Source organism: Argiope bruennichi, chromosome 10, assembly GCF_947563725.1.
Source record: "Argiope bruennichi chromosome 10, qqArgBrue1.1, whole genome shotgun sequence".
NCBI lineage: Eukaryota > Metazoa > Arthropoda > Arachnida > Araneae > Araneidae > Argiope > Argiope bruennichi.
The window spans coordinates 124,889,977-124,906,687 of NC_079160.1; the positions used below are offsets into that span (position 1 = coordinate 124,889,977).

Sequence of the window (16,711 nt, forward strand, 5' to 3'; positions counted from 1 at the left end):
TGTTTTGTCAAAGGAAACACCAATAAGAAATTAATTAATTTTAAAGCATTACAAAATACAAGCATTCAAAATAATACAATTAAAAGGCATGGAAAAAAAATTCATTGACAGCAAATTAAGAAAGAAATAAGTAAAGGTAAATATAAGAAGTGAATTTTTATTTAAATCAATGTTGTCATATAGACATCTTTAAAAGCTGAAAATTTATAGAACTAAGCCTTTTTCAAAATATATGGGAATTTTATTTGATTTTCAGCTAATTTCTGGCTCTTTTAGTGCTTTATGATCATTAAATATTTTAAGAGTCATTTTTTTTTAATTGTCTACTCTTTTTTCAAACGAACTTGTGACTTTACATTTTTCAGATAATCTCTTCAACAGATCGTTTCTGTGCCATTTCCTAATACTGTAATTGGCAAAATATCTCTTGGTTGTTTTGGTTTTTAAACTTTATACTACACTAAACTCCTTTATTATTATCATCTGCTTTCTGTGATTAAATTCTTCATCAAATATTTAAAGTGGTGGATTACTGATTAAGAAGACTGCCTAGGGGCACTGGCTTGTCAGACTGCATGCAAATACGTTAAAAATATGTTCTTAGTCTAATTTCCAAATAAATAAATTTGTAAAAAATACAAATCGTATGAAGAATAAAATAGAATGATAATATTGGTCTTTTGTCAAATATTATTCGTCAGATTTTGGTTTGTTTCATTGTATTTAATTATTATAGTACTTACAAAATCTGAATATCTGTTCAACTCAAAAATATGGATGCATCATAATCATAGTAAAAAAAATAATAAAAGCATAAAATGTTCATAAAATTACTAGAATAAAAAAAAATCAGTCCAAATCAATCAACAGCATATTCATTAAATTTAAAATGGGTTAAAATATGAAATTAAATGCATCAGCTTACTAAATGAGGTGACACATAATGTGCATTACTTAGAGCCATTGTTTTGCTTGAAACATAGGTCAATAATATTTACATTATTTTCAAAATTCTCAATGATATATTAATATCATAATTAATGAAATGCCCAAAGGAAATTGTAATTTCCATACATTTATTCACCATCACCTTGCAGTCTCACTCAAGACTCCAGTTCATACATGATCTTTGCTATTAATATAATATTTAATACTGCATTAATAACCGAGCACTACTTTAAATACAGTGGCTAGGCACAGAACTTATTATACCACTCATACTAATAAATTTATAACATTTTTACATTCAAAATTCAGTATATAATTATAAATTTTTGTTGGCACTAGATATAAAGCACTGATAATTGTATAAACTCAAATAACTAAAGATAGAGAAATGGAGAAAGAACTTGAAAAAGCAAAGTTTAAAATTTTTAATGTACAAGTAATTAAAGATACATTTTGGCAAATAATGGCTTGCATACAATTAATATATAAGTAAGCCAATAATTAATACAAAAGGCAACAATAAGTTTTAAATTTTGTATATAAAAGATATATCTTCGTAAACAACTTGGAAAGATATTTTTAATTCAGATCATGTGTACTCATAATTTAGTGATTGTTTTTATCTTAATAACAAAGCATCTAATAGAATTCTTAGAATCAGAATCTTATAAATCAACTTACCCTTCATCTGTATCGTTTATCATATCACAAATCTCCATATTTAAAGCCCAGTTTTCTGAAGGGAGAGCTCCATCCGTAGCTTGTTCTGTAATTAATCATAGAAAAATTATTACTGGACCAAATTTATAAAGAAATTATCAAAATCCATTTTTAAAGAATAAAAGAAAACAGATAGTACTTGAGAATGAGTATGAATGTGTTGATGCTCTACAGGATAGATCAACGAACGACAAAATTTGGCACAGATATACTTTAAGGATGTGAATATGCACCGCTGATTGATTTTTTTAAAACAATTTTATTTAGAATTTGAATCAATTAAAAACTGCAGTACAAAAACAAGTCTTTCACTTTAAAATTCAAAAAAAAAAATCTCTTCAATTATACCAATTAAAATACTATTTTTAATTAACTTTTAAAATATTTTAAGCTTATTTTACAATATGCATCATTGTAATAAACTCTAATTTATTCAATACCACGGCAAAATTATGCAATATTATTATTTTTATGGTAAATAGGTTACTATTTAAAGTTTAAGTTTTTAATAAACTTTTTGAAAATACTTGCAAATAAAATTTAATATCAGAAGTAAAAAAATGATGAAAAATTTTTAAAGAATGTTGATTTAAATAGTGTCAGCAAATAATAATAATAATAAATTTTATTAGTCTGATCCCTTTCATTACAAATTAAAACTTAAATTTTAGGTGAGAAGAAAGAAAATTAGAGATGCATAACACAATGAACAGAAAGGTGCGAGACTCCGAAAATAATACATGTTCATGTCTATAAAAATGCCTTGCTAATGAAACCATTAAAAGAAAGCTACATAAAATATTTAATTGAAAATTTTAGCAACCATCAATCCTGGTGTATAAACTGATCACAAAAGGTAGTTAGTATTACATGTTTTCTATATTAAAAAAAAGAAAAAAAAGGTGTATACATAATATTTTTAATTTTTTTGTCGTTTTCAATAATATGGCAGTTTATCTATAAATTTGAATTGTGATATATAACTACAAAGACATTCCATCTTATTGTAGGACCTCAATAATCATGATATATATTTAAACAAAACAATTTTTTTTTTTTTTAATTTACTATAAAACCAAGATTTTTTTTTTTTTTTTTAATTCTTGCATAAAGCTCCTAATACTTCAAAAACAGTCACTAAACAGTTATGTTCAAATAAACTAATTGGTGTCTTTCCTAGAAAAAAGATACATTACTAGTAACAAATCAATACCATTATTCAGTCAGCTCATCATTCTTAATATATTATTATTCATTCTCACCACAAATATTAGAATTTATATTCAGCTTATGTTCATAAATATCTGTTAGTGCTGTGTATTTATCTAATCACAGAAAAAAATTTCAATTAAAGTTTTTATGGCAGCTATTGACTTCAATAATGAAATGAAATAAGTTTCAGGACCACCAACATCCACTTAGAAGTCACTGTGAAAGTAATAACTTTTGCTAAAACTTCCTCTGAAATAAGAATATTGATAACAAATGTGTAATTTGAAGAAGTAATCAATCATACAATAATATGCATCTTTGTTTTTCTCTTTGTTTAATAAAAAAATCCAAATACTTTGCTATATGTCTAAAGTAGATAACTATGTATAAATGATTTTTTAAACTTGCAAGCAACTGCCATGCTAAAATTTTAATGGACAAATTTCAGATAATCAATTATATATATTTGTAATTCCTTAATCATAATAAGATGATTAAAAATTACAGAATACACATTCTGAACCAATAAGTTCTAAATGATATATGTGCAGAATATGTTTGACTTTGAAATAAAAACCAGATTTAACTTTCTCATCCTTAAGAACATTTTATCTCAAAATAATTAAACACTAGAGTTTCTCTTTCAAAGATAAGAAAACTCTCTCAACCATCCTTAAAATCCACAATGACAAGACCAGGTTCATTATGGAGCTGATATACAAAGAAGATCCTGCCATCATTAAAGCAAATGTATGCATAGGCATCCTCTGAGTGCTCTTAGAAAACCTTCCAGTTCTCCTAATCCGACTTATCTCTAATGAATATCAGGGGATGTTCAATCCATCACATTAACAAAAGGGCAGGGAAATTTTCACTGATATCCAAGTAGATTCAGGCAGACCATATAGCTTTAATGAACAGGTGTTTCGGCCTTTTCTTATTAGAGCAAAAATTTTAAAAACTCTGTGTTTATTATTAAATGGTTTTGATTATAAGACTGTATAATACAATGTCATTTTTTATAATTATGTTCAAACAATATAAACATCATAAATATGGATATAAAAGACATTTTTTCTCTTTCAGTTTTGAAATTTTAATGAATAACACATTATGTAGAAAGAAAAGGAATACGATTAAATGCACAATTCCTATTCAAAGTAAGAGTTTAAAAAATTACGTTTCAAAAAAGTTAATTATAGACATGTTATGAGTGTTTATAAATTAATTATATTATAACACTCAATTCGTATCCAATTTTCACTTATTTTATTTTTGTTTAAATTTGCCTCTCTGAAATTTCAGCCTTGCTTATCTATCACCATATGAGAATACACATCTAATAGCCAAAACCCTTAACATGCAAGGACATCTATCATTTGTTCGCGTGTTTTTGCAATATTTTAGTTAAAATGAAATTATTTTATGCTCATGATGTATTTTTGCCAACTCCTAAGGAAACAAAACTTACATATATATTATGCCATATGTAAAGGGTATTATAGAATCTGCATTGAAATAGGCTTCTACAGTACTTTTAAGTAAATTAATAATTTTCATATTTTAAAGTAAGTAAAATTTATTCAGGTATTTTTACAATACTTAGGAAAATAAAGAAAAAAATTAAAATGTGAAAGGTTTTTTTTTTGTAATTATAATAAAATAATTAAAAAACCAAAAAAAAACTGAAAAGCAATATGACTTTTCATGTGAAAATGCTTCGATTCATTTTATATATAAATTCTGTAAATGTCATAAATATATATTACCTATTTTTTGTCCAACTGGAGTATTCAAAGGATTACCTCCTAAAGTAGCCAATAAACCCGCCATTGCTAAAAACAAAAGAAAATTATTGTCAAAACTTAAAAACTTATTAAGAAAAAAATACAGCATACTGCCCAAGATGGTACATTAATGGATGGTATAGGAGGTCTCTTTTCTATTGAAGTTTGCTTTTGCATAATTTTTATATGTTAAAACTAAATGCAGAGGAGTACGGAAAGTTTGACTAAAAGTTTTATGTGCATCAAGACATTAAACAAAATTAAAAACAAAAGTGATTAGCAATTGTAAAAACATTTACTGAAAAAAAAAAGAGATAAACAGCTTTCTTTTACTTACTAAATGTACCAAATATTTATAAAGGAAAAATGGCTTTTTCATATTGACTGTAACAGTAACCAACAGTTAATCACTAAAAAATTAATCCAAGATTTTACAGCTTATTACAACCAATAATATTCTGAGCAGTTTCGATTTCAGCATTCAGTTTAATTTGATAATTATAAAACTAATATTCTACTTGTTTAAATTTCACATCGAAGGAAATTTAAGTACAAAATTAGTACGTTAAACTTCTGACATGCTTACAGATCAAATGTATCTCAAGGTAAAGTAGTTCACTACTTCCAGATTTATGATATACTACTAAAAAACTTCAAAATACAAATTCTTATGTCCATTCAAACATATCTATGAAGAATGTAATTATTGACAATGTACTGTACCCACATGCCAAACAAAGTGAATGTAATAAACGTTTGAATAAAACAGCATAGTATTTGCAAAAACTCTAAGATTTATTTAATCCTGTTGTTAAAAGCTAATACAAATTCAATTCTCCCAAAAGCAACAAAGAATGTTTGACAGAATGGTAGAAAATTGGAACAATTATTGCTGGGATGTGTCCAGAATCTTTGAAAAAGGCAACAGCAGAAAGAAGAAAAAAAGAAAGAAAAATTAATGAAAGCATGTTTGTACAATATAAAAATAAATCTTCTTTCACAATAACTTTTTGGGGACATTTTTTGCAAACCAAGCATCATAGTTCCCAATCATATTATTGTAATACTAATGAATAAAATTTAAAAGGGCATTAAAGAAAATATTTTTTTTCGTACTGAAAGAACTCGGAATAATTTGGTGATATCCCCTGTAAAATGAATCACAAATATAATCTTGTTGATACTGAAATTGATACATACAAAGAATATAAAACACAACTGGAGAAGTGTTATATGCTGAAATAAAAAGCACCATGAAACAGCTTGAGCCCAATATTGAAGAGTTTATCTGGGGGATCAGATATACTGCAAATGAAAAGGATATTTTTCATGTCATTCATAGACAATCATAGTTCCACTAGAAACTAAAATTTAATTATGTGTATTAGTATGTAGTTCATCAAAATTTCTAGCATTATCTCTGTACGTACAGGCAATTAAATATTTTCTTTTCTTGGTGTGATATATTTACACAATAATAATAATAAATATCAATATATAAATAATTAGAATTATTTATTTGATGTTCCAAATAGCTCTTAGTTTATCAATCCTCTTCAATGCTAACTAGATCGCAAAGCTTGTAATAGAGGATATATTATGAAAAATGATTTAATTATAATAAGCAATAATTTTTTTAAATTAAAATTTAAGTGTCAGCTAATGGTATGTGGTTCATATTAAAACAGCAGAAAATTAATCAAATAAGTTTAAACAGGCATGAGAAATATTTGCAAAAATTAAATAATCTTTAAGCAACATGAACAAATTAAGTACAAATATATACAAGTACATAAGTATTTTCTAGGTAAGTATTCTGCTTTATAACGTATTGTTTTCGTTGAAATTTTTTTAAATTTTCAACGTGAATTTTAAAAAAAATTCTATATTTATTTCTGCATTTGTCCAACATATTCAAGTGTAAAATAAAAGATGTTTGACAAAATAATAAATAAATAAAAGAAAAACAATAATGCAAACTGTTACACCAAAATATTCATTCAACTTTTATAAGATTACAATAAAAATATGTAATCTTTTCAACATTTCTCACAATTAAGAATTACTAAATTTCATTGGATGCACAATTTTTGCAAATGTCAACACTGATGTAAAACATAACATGACCCAAAAAAATTTAGAGGGGGTCGTAATTTTTTTCCCGTCATGTTAATTAAAAGTTAAGAAAAAATCAATCCATTTAAAAAATAATAATTACTATCTTATTATGTATTAAAATGTTTTCAAAGAGCTTTTTTTAATTTATTAATATTTTTTAATTTAATTTAAATAGTATTAATTAACAGATTTTTTAAATAGTATTAATTCAAATCAACAAACTTGAAATAAATTTTGACGAAAAAAAAAAACTATCGATATTTTAATAAAAATATTCTAATATGATAGGGCAAATTTTAAGTGTGTGTGTGTGTGTGTGTGTGTGTGTGTGTGTGTGTGTGTGTGTGTGTGTGTGTGTGTGTGTGTGTGTGTGTGTGTGTGTGTGTGTGTGTGTGTGTGTGTGTGTGTGTGTGTGTGTGTGTGTGTGTGTGTGTGTGTGTGTGTGTGTGTGTGTGTGTGTGTGTGTGTGTGTGTGTGTGTGTGTGTGTGTGTGTGTGTGTGTGTGTGTGTGTGTGTGTGTGTGTGTGTGTGTGTGTGTGTGTGTGTGTGTGTGTGTGTGTGTGTGTGTGTGTGTGTGTGTGTGTGTGTGTGTGTGTGTGTGTGTGTGTGTGTGTGTGTGTGTGTGTGTGTGTGTGTGTGTGTGTGTGTGTGTGTGTGTGTGTGTGTGTGTGTGTGTGTGTGTGTGTGTGTGTGTGTGTGTGTGTGTGTGTGTGTGTGTGTGTGTGTGTGTGTGTGTGTGTGTGTGTGTGTGTGTGTGTGTGTGTGTGTGTGTGTGTGTGTGTGTGTGTGTGTGTGTTCAAAAAATATGAGTTTTGTTGTTAATATTATTTAAAGACATATCTTTGTTGGTCGAATGTCGACCATCTGTCGAATTTCACCTATAAATAAATAAATATATTTTTTAAATTATAATGCCATTATATTCATTTTAATTTACTCATAATATTATTTTTTCTTTGTAAAAAAGTTCGTATTTTACGAATCGATATTTCGGAAGAGAATGTAATCTGGAAAATTTAGCATTAGGTCTATGGGGCAGAAAAAGATTGGCGATCACTCTTAAAACGAGGTAAGGGAAACGCAGGGATCTTTTAAAAAAGAATTTGTCTCTTCAGCGGTATTTTGTCCTTTCACTCGGAGTGTGGGAAAGTTAGACGTTTAGCCGATTCAGCAATTTTACAAAGCTTCTCTTGAATTAATTACGTAAACAAAGTGGAATTGAATCACGGAATAAGAGAATATTTTAGAATGAAGTTACTATGGGCTAAATTAAGATAAAACCTTGGAAATTAATTAAATTGAAATTAGAGTTTAAAATATCATTACAATCCCCCCCCACACACACACTGCAAGACGTGGAAATACGTCAGGGCCCTCGACACATACCTTACAGTGGTGTTCAAGCAAGAAAAATTAAAATTCAAAGGCATATTAAAAGTGATACCCAAGTTTCCCTTACATTTACATTAATATGAAAATCATTTTGAACAAGATTATGTAAAACATAAAAAAGATAAAGTGATATCTGTGAAAATATTTGATAAATTTAAATATTCAACAACACCAAAAGTAATTGTCTCTCAGTCTGTAAGACTGCCTCTATTTGGTGAGGAAAGTCTCTAAAGAATACTTGCTCACAGTGTCCTTTAATAGTAGAAGGCTCACAAAATTATCAAATTGAATGTAAAATAATGGAATAATAAATTATATAATAATAATATATCAACATAGTTCTGATTTTTGTATGTAACACTTGAATCTGAAAAGAATAAAATGAGATTCAAAATATTCTTACTTAATGGCCCCAAAATTAGGTCATCAAGAAGGGGGACGTAATTCTTATTCTCCTTCTACTCTCATCCAGGAATATTTATTTCCGAAGTGGAGAACAACATATCCAAGATAAAAATAGAAAGCGATAGAAATTAATTGTGAGATTGACCCACATCTCAATATATTCACATCTCAATAAGACTGCGGTATTTGAATTTATGTTCTGATGGCGCCTATCACATCATCATCATGAAGAAAAGAAAAACTAACTCTTACGAGTGGAGACAAAGGGCCAACCTAAATTGGGGATTATGTGGAAGAAACAAGGGAAATAAAAGGATTTTTTTTTAAATTTAAATTATTATTCCTGACTTAATTTTAACTTTTTTGGAGGGTAATATGTTCTTAATTTCGATACATAGACAATATCAGTAGCTTTGTTTGTTAATGCATTTGGTTTAGTTATTTCATAATTTACATCTGAAATTTTAGTTACTATTTCATATGGACCTGAAAATACTGGAGATAATTTTCTACGATTTGGGTAATTAAATTCCTTATACATTACAATGTCACCAGGTTTGAATGGAGAATCTATAAATCTAGCATCATATCTTATTTTATTTTTATCATGATATTTTATTGTATTATCTTTAGCTAATTTTCTGGCTTCTTCTACTGGAGGATAGAATTGATTTTGAGTTAAGGGAGGAGAATAAGGTAAAGTGCCAAACAAAAAATATGCAGGAGGAAATTTTGTAACTGAATGGGGGTGTTAAATTATATTTATTGATTATTTGTTCTAAAAGTTTAGTCCAAGCAATTTTGGTAGGAGAAGAATTGACCTTGCACTTTAATTTAGTTACTATTGACTGGTTAACTCTTTCGCATTTCCCATTAGTTTGTGGATGATGTGAAAATGTCAACAGATGCTTGACACTGTAATTTCTGAGGAAACGTTTGAATTTAATGAGGTAAAAGCACTATTTCTATCAGTTAATAATTTGTAAGGAATCTGAATTGGAAAACTTGCTTTAATATATTAATATAAATTACAGAATTTTCATTTTTGGAGGAAAAGCCCAAACATATCTAGTCGCATGATCAATTACGATATGAAGAAATTTTTTAGTTGAATTATAATAGTTAAACCCACTAACAGTATCGACAGAAAGACATTCAAAAGGACGAACTGTCGGGGGCACAGCCTGTAAAAGGCCACATCTTTTTCTCTTTTTATTTCCTTGACAAATATCACAATGTTTAATAAAAAAGTGCAATATCTTGAGTAATATGGGGCCAATAAAACTGAGGAGTAATTAAATTTATCATTTTTTTTGAGTGCCTGGTTGCCCAAATTGTTCATGAGCCGTTTGCAAAACTTTTCTCCTAAGAGAAAAAGGTACAACTATTTTAAACAAATTTTTCTTTTTAACTACAAGTATATCATTAATATTTTTATATTTAGTATTATCTAAAGTAGTATTTTGTACACTAATTTAGTATTTTGATAATGTTTTATCTCATCCAAATCCAATAAATGCACAATGTTGGACATACTCAGCAGTAGGATGCCTTGATAACATATCAACTTCAACATTAGCTGTTCCCTTTAAATATTTAACTTCATAATCAAACATGCTTAATTTTAAAGACCAACGAAATAATCTTCCCCTTAAATTTTTTTACATTTTTAAGCCAAACAAGAGCAGCATGATCAGTATGAATTATGAATTTTCTCCCATGAAAATAGTAATAAAATTTATCAAGAGCATCTACTATTGCTAAGCATTCCAACTCAGTTATACAATAATTTTTTTTTTTTTATATAAGAACGTAAAGTTCTTGAATTATAAGATACAGGATGTAATTTATCAGAACAGTCAGGCCGTTTTAGAACAGCTCCAACGGCTACCTGAGATGCATTACAAAAAACATGAAGAGGTAAATTAGGGTTATATATGTGGTAAATTAACTTCACGAGAGGGCGCTCTGCGTTCTTCCGGTGATAGCCAGCAGTCGGAGGGCAGAGTTCAGAGTTCACTAGACGAGGGGAGAGAACGGACGTCCGCCGAGAAGGGTGCGACCGGAAACCGAGAAGACGTGATACTCTGAAAAAGGGCCGAAACTGGAATTCTTGCGTTGAAGGATTCCTCTGAAAATGCCAGTGCACCACGCGTAGGTGGGAAAGATCCTTTGAACGACATCAACTGTCCATCTTCATGTAATATAAATTCCTTCATCATTGAATTCTCATTTGTAAAGCTCATCAGAATCATCAATTGTTAATCAAGAATAAAAAGATTAAGCTAATCCAAGTGGACTGATGCATTAAAACCCATCACACCCACAACCATGGGGGCTCGGAGCCGGTGAACAACAAATTTTAAAAGGTACTGTGCTACTCCTGTTTTATATTTATTCTGCCATATTTCTGAAAATGAGTATCTTAAATAATTTAAAGAAGTGTGATTTAAAAATACTTGCCGAAGAACTCGGTGAAACTGTGTCAGAAAATGCTAAAATTTTGGAACTTAAGAAATTAATTGAGAATTCTGATGTTTTTAAAACGGATCAAGAATTTGTCCGTGGCGTCATCAAATCGATCGTTGAGGATCGTACGGCTAAGGCAGTTACTGAACAATCCAAGTTAGAGATTGAAAGAATAAAATTGGCCCGACTCGAGAAGGAGATTGAGCTAGAAAAACTGAAAAAACAAACATTGCCTGGTGAGCAAACAAACGTGTCCTTTAGTTTTGAAAGTTTAATAAAAAGTGTTAAAACACTAACAATTTCTGTTCCTGAGAAACCCGAGGCATTTCATTTGTTTTTTACTTCCTTAGAAAAGGCATTTATTACTAAAGAAGTTCCTAAAGACTTCCAAGCTGAGATATTAATTAATTTGCTAGGGGTTAAAGCTAATAATGTTTTAACGTATGCAACTGAACAGGATTTGTCGGATTATGAAAAATTAAAAGAGTTATTTTTAGCTGAATTTCAGCCGACACCTCGAGAATGTCTTAGTAATTTTAAAAATGCTCAACGTTTACCAAGCGAATCGCACGTACAATTCGCATCGCGATTAACTGCAACATTTGATTACTATTGTCAGGTAAGAGAAGTAAAAAGAGATTTTAAAAATTTATGTGATTTAATTGTTGCAGATAAGTTGTACGAAACTTTGGATTTCCGAACTAAAGAATATATAGGTATTCGCGAAGGAAAAACGTGGCTTCCGCCAACTCAGTTAGGTCGCGAATGTGATTTATTTTTTTCATCTCGGGGTAAATCGTTATCTGAAGTCAGTAATTCTAATGTACATAGTAGTGAAACGAAAGCATAAAGGTTTCAAAAACAGGCAATGGAAAGTGAATCGTTTCATCGAAACAAATATCAAAATATTAAACTGGAAAGGATTTGTTATGTATGCGGGGAAAAGGGGGAAAGCTTTCATTTCGCTCGTAACTGTCCAAAACGATTTGAAAAATCTACAAATGAAAGTGAGACAGAAAACAAATTTGTTATATCGGGAATTGGAACTAAGCCAAAAAATATGCTAGAATATATTGATATTTTTGTGGATGGACGTGAACTCATCGTTGTACCGGACGCGATGGAACTAGAGATCATTCGCGGGACAGGTGTAAAAATGCGAAACAAAACGGACCTAAGAATCAAAGAAATCCTAGATCAAGAATTCTTGCACTCCATGATTCAAGAAAAAGAAACAATTCGTGAGGAGGCCAAAGCAAATATCTTCAAAGTGCAAGAAGAGAACCGAAGGCAATATAATAAACATCGTAGAATTGCCCCACTCTATAAAATAAACGACTTGGTAGCAATTAAAAGAACACAGTTAGGAGGAGGTCTGAAGCTAAGACCTAAGTTCCTTGGACCTTACAAAGTAGTCAAGATAAAGCCACATGATCGTTACGACGTAGCAAAAGTAGGATCTCATGAAGGGCCTGAGGCAACTTCCACTTCAGCTGATCACATGAAGCCCTGGACTGATGCAGTTGCAACTTGAGTCAATACATTTCTTTTTTCATCATCACCCTTTTTTGTTTTTTTTTATTTCTATCCTTTGTCTTCAATGTCCTCTCTTTTTTTTTTTCCTTCATTTGTGTGTTTCAGAGTTCGGAGGACCTCACATGTCGATGGCCGAGCGATGTGGTAAATTAACTTCACGAGAGGGCGCTCTGCGTTCTTCCGGTGATAGCCAGCAGTCGGAGGGCAGAGTTCAGAGTTCACTAGACGAGGGGAGAGAACGGACGTCCGCCGAGAAGGGTGCGACCGGAAACCGAGAAGACGTGATACTCTGAAAAAGGGCCGAAACTGGAATTCTTGCGTTGAAGGATTCCTCTGAAAATGCCAGTGCACCACGCGTAGGTGGGAAAGATCCTTTGAACGACATCAACTGTCCATCTTCATGTAATATAAATTCCTTCATCATTGAATTCTCATTTGTAAAGCTCATCAGAATCATCAATTGTTAATCAAGAATAAAAAGATTAAGCTAATCCAAGTGGACTGATGCATTAAAACCCATCACACCCACATATAGTTAGTTGTAACACTGGTTTAGTTATCAATTTATTTTTTAATATTTCAAAAGCTTTTTTGACAGTCTTCTGTCCATTGCCATGGTGTAACTTTTTAAAGAAGATTATTTAAGGCTCCTCTAATTTTAACATAAGAATCAATAAACATTATAAACATTTACAGAGCTAAGAAAACTTTGAAGTTGTTTAACATTTTTTGGAGGTTGTAATTTTTTAATACTTTTAATATTATGATTATCAGGAGAAATGCATCCTTCTTTGACTTCATACCCTAACAAATTAATTTTATCTCGAGCAAACACACATTTAGAAAATTTTAATTTAATGTTTTCTTTTTTACACATTTGAAAAATCTGTTTTAAATTATCATAGTGTTCCTCTAATGAGATAGAGAAAACTACTATTTCATCAAAATAGTGACATGCAAAATTTGAAAATTTATGTTTATTTAAAATTCTACGAAAAGTTCTATTGAATATTGCAGGTACATTTTTAAAACCAAAAGGTAGGACTTGAAATTCATATAAACCTTCAGTAGTTACAAATGCCAATTTATGTTTATCCTGTTCATGCAAGGGTATGTGCCAATATCCAGATGCAAGATCCAAAGTTGAAAAAACTTTAGCAGTACTTAATTTATCTAATAAGGTATCTATTCTAGGGAGAGGCTCTGCCTCAGATTTGCAAAGAGAATTAATTTTACGATAATCAATACAAAGACGACTTTTTCTATTTTCATCTCTTTTATATGCTAAGATTACAAGGGAAGAATAATTACTAGTAGATTTTTTTATTAAACCTGCATCTAACAAATTTTTAATTTGCTTATTTATTTCAATTTCATCAGTAGCAGAGGTTCTATAAGCCCTTTGTGAAACTGGTAAATCAGATGTTAAATTTATTCTAGGGGGTTCCATTCTTATTTTATCAACATCATATTTATTTTTTGCAAACACATGGGAATATTCTGACACCAGAGATAACACAGGTTCAGATAGTTTATTTACAGTCAGAGGTGGGGAAATTTCCTCTGAGGTATTCACTACCTTGACCTTATTATCACTAGTGTTATTATTTTCAACAATATGTAAAGACATATAATTATTAGTAGTATGCAAGTTGGTAATAATTTTTCCATTTTGAAATATTTTATTTTTGTCACAATCTATAATTAATTTATATAAACTACAATCTGGATGTCCTAAAATAATATGGTAAAGGATTGTCCATAATATATAATATGATTTTCTTATTTATTTGGCCAATTTTTAAATATATGTCACAAATTTGGGTTAATTGGAACGTTCCATGAGCTTGTTTGACTCTAATAGGGTTTACATTTTTTTATCAAGTTAAGCTTTTTTACAATAATCTGCAGATATAATTGAAAGAGTGGATCCTGTGTCAATAACAATATTTACATTACTACGAGGGTTATAAACATTGTCCAAGTTAGTTAGACTTGGTAAAGTTGAGGTGTCCAGACACTAATAATTGTCAGTGTGCTGGGCCAGGGGCCTCATTATGAGAATTTTATCTCGTTCCAGGATTTTGAGAACAGCCAAGAGGAACTTCTGTGCAGGGGGAAGTTAAATTGGCAGTTATTGGAACATTTGTCATAATTTGGGGTTGATGAAAAGGACATGCTTGTGTCCAATGATAAACATTTGGAATACCTATTTCAGTGCAAATTCTACATGGAGAAGATGGTAATCTTTGTTGAAAATGCAAATTATGATTATAGTTATTGTAATTATTGGGACGTGGTCTTATTGAATTATAAAAATTTTGTCTAAAATTATTGGGAGCTCGAGGAGTAAAAGAATTTTGAAATTTATAATTAAAATTATGCCTAGGTGTAAAAGGTGCTGGTTGCCTTATTCTGATTTTAGTTTCATTACACCTGCCTGGGTTTGGTTCTGAAGATTCTTTCATTTTTAACAGTTTAGTTGTTATTGTAAGCCAATCTGTAGGGGTATTAGGAGCTTTTATGCTAAATAATTGTTTTAGTTGAGTTGGCAGTCCATCAGTAAGATCTTCTAAAATCAGTTGTGGATTAAGGCCTAACTGTCTGCCATAATTTAATTTTTGATGAAAATAATCAATTAATTTAGAATTTTTTGAATCAAATTTCAATTGTGAAAATTCAGAAAAATTAACAATATTGGGTTGAATAAACTGTTCAGTTAATATACAACATAAATCATCAAAATTATCGATATTTAAACAACTATTTATATAATGTGTTAAAGCTGACTCTTTTAGAAATTTAACAATACTTTTAATTTTCCACAAATCAGTTTTGTTATTTTCTTAACAAATTTTATTGAAATATCCCAACCATAAATCCATCTTCATTCCATTTTCGGGATCAAAAGGGATTATAGAGGGTTCTTGGGCTATTTGATCATTTTCTTCTTTATCAATTTTATTTTCTGAACTTTGAAAATTAGACACATTTGTTTTATCTTGGTCAGTCATTTTTCCAGATCTTAACAACATTAAAGTATATTTCAAATAAAAAAAAACATTAGAAATTTATGCATTAAATTTAAAAAATAGATTTAATAAAAGACAAAAAATTCAATACTTTAAATAATACCATAAAAATAAAATTTGCAATAATTCTAAAACTCAAAAATAAAAATCAAAAGAAAGAAAAACACACAATATAAATCTTGCTTTTCACCCGTTGAGCCAGGAAACATTAAACACTTTTTTGATGAATCTCTTTTTTAATTAATCACAAAAATGCAATTTTGTGTACTGGAACTGGAGACTACGGCAGGTGACGGAAAACTAATTTTATATTGAGATGATAATATAACAAGGAAATGACGTCGAGATCGGGATTATTCAGCACAGGTAAGGAGCCAGAAATTTTTTTATGATATCAAGGAGCCCCAACTCCTTGAAAGATATAAGGTGCACGCACATGATGATATAGAGCACAAACACAAGGGTACCTATTGAACAACCAAGCCGGAATGTCGGATGAGATCACAGGTTACGGAATGCATGGGGATTCAACGGGAACTGGACCGGACCCTGGACTACGGTTTGCGTGAAAAGATGTGGCCGGAAGCAGCCGAAGGAGGCGGCGGTGAAAGAGCTTCGCCACGGAAACGTTGCAGCTGGGCGACCTACACCGAAGCAGTTGTCTCTGGCGAACTGAGGAGGCGCAATGCAACGTCGAAGCCTGACGAGCGGATTTAATTTGAATTCTTTTGAAAATTTTGCATAGGAAACTATCCTTGTCGACTCTTTAATATGTAAACATTATTTTATGTGAAGCAGAATGCAATTTGAAGACAGTGCAGAAACTTTTGATTTTGTGACGTCGTTTTATTTCATATAGGAGAAGCGCGCATTATGTACAGCAGAAGCGACGAGTAACACACAACACAGAAAGGAATGAGGAAAAAGCTCTTGAACATTTTATCCCTTATCTTATATAACCTGAGATCTTGACAGGCAAAATATTTCTCCATAGTGCTTATATACGATGAGATTTCGATAGGGATTTTCGCTACACTCGTCGGCGAGGTAAGGGAAACACAGGAATATTTTAAAAAAGAATTTGTCTCGTCA

The 16,711-nt window shown here is 30.2% G+C and overlaps 1 protein-coding gene across 1 annotated transcript in view; it reads right to left on the reverse strand.

Annotated features, from left to right (window-relative positions):
- LOC129988367 (target of Myb1 membrane trafficking protein-like) overlaps window positions 1-16,711 on the reverse strand; it is a 54,595-nt gene that overhangs the window by 31,659 nt on the left and 6,225 nt on the right. The window contains exons 2-3 of the mRNA XM_056096577.1: window positions 4,650-4,715; window positions 1,630-1,714 (exon numbers count right to left, since the gene is read on the reverse strand). Coding sequence (XP_055952552.1) covers window positions 1,630-1,714; window positions 4,650-4,713 — 149 coding nt within the window. The 5' untranslated portion in view covers window positions 4,714-4,715. The remainder of the gene's footprint in view (window positions 1-1,629; window positions 1,715-4,649; window positions 4,716-16,711) is intronic.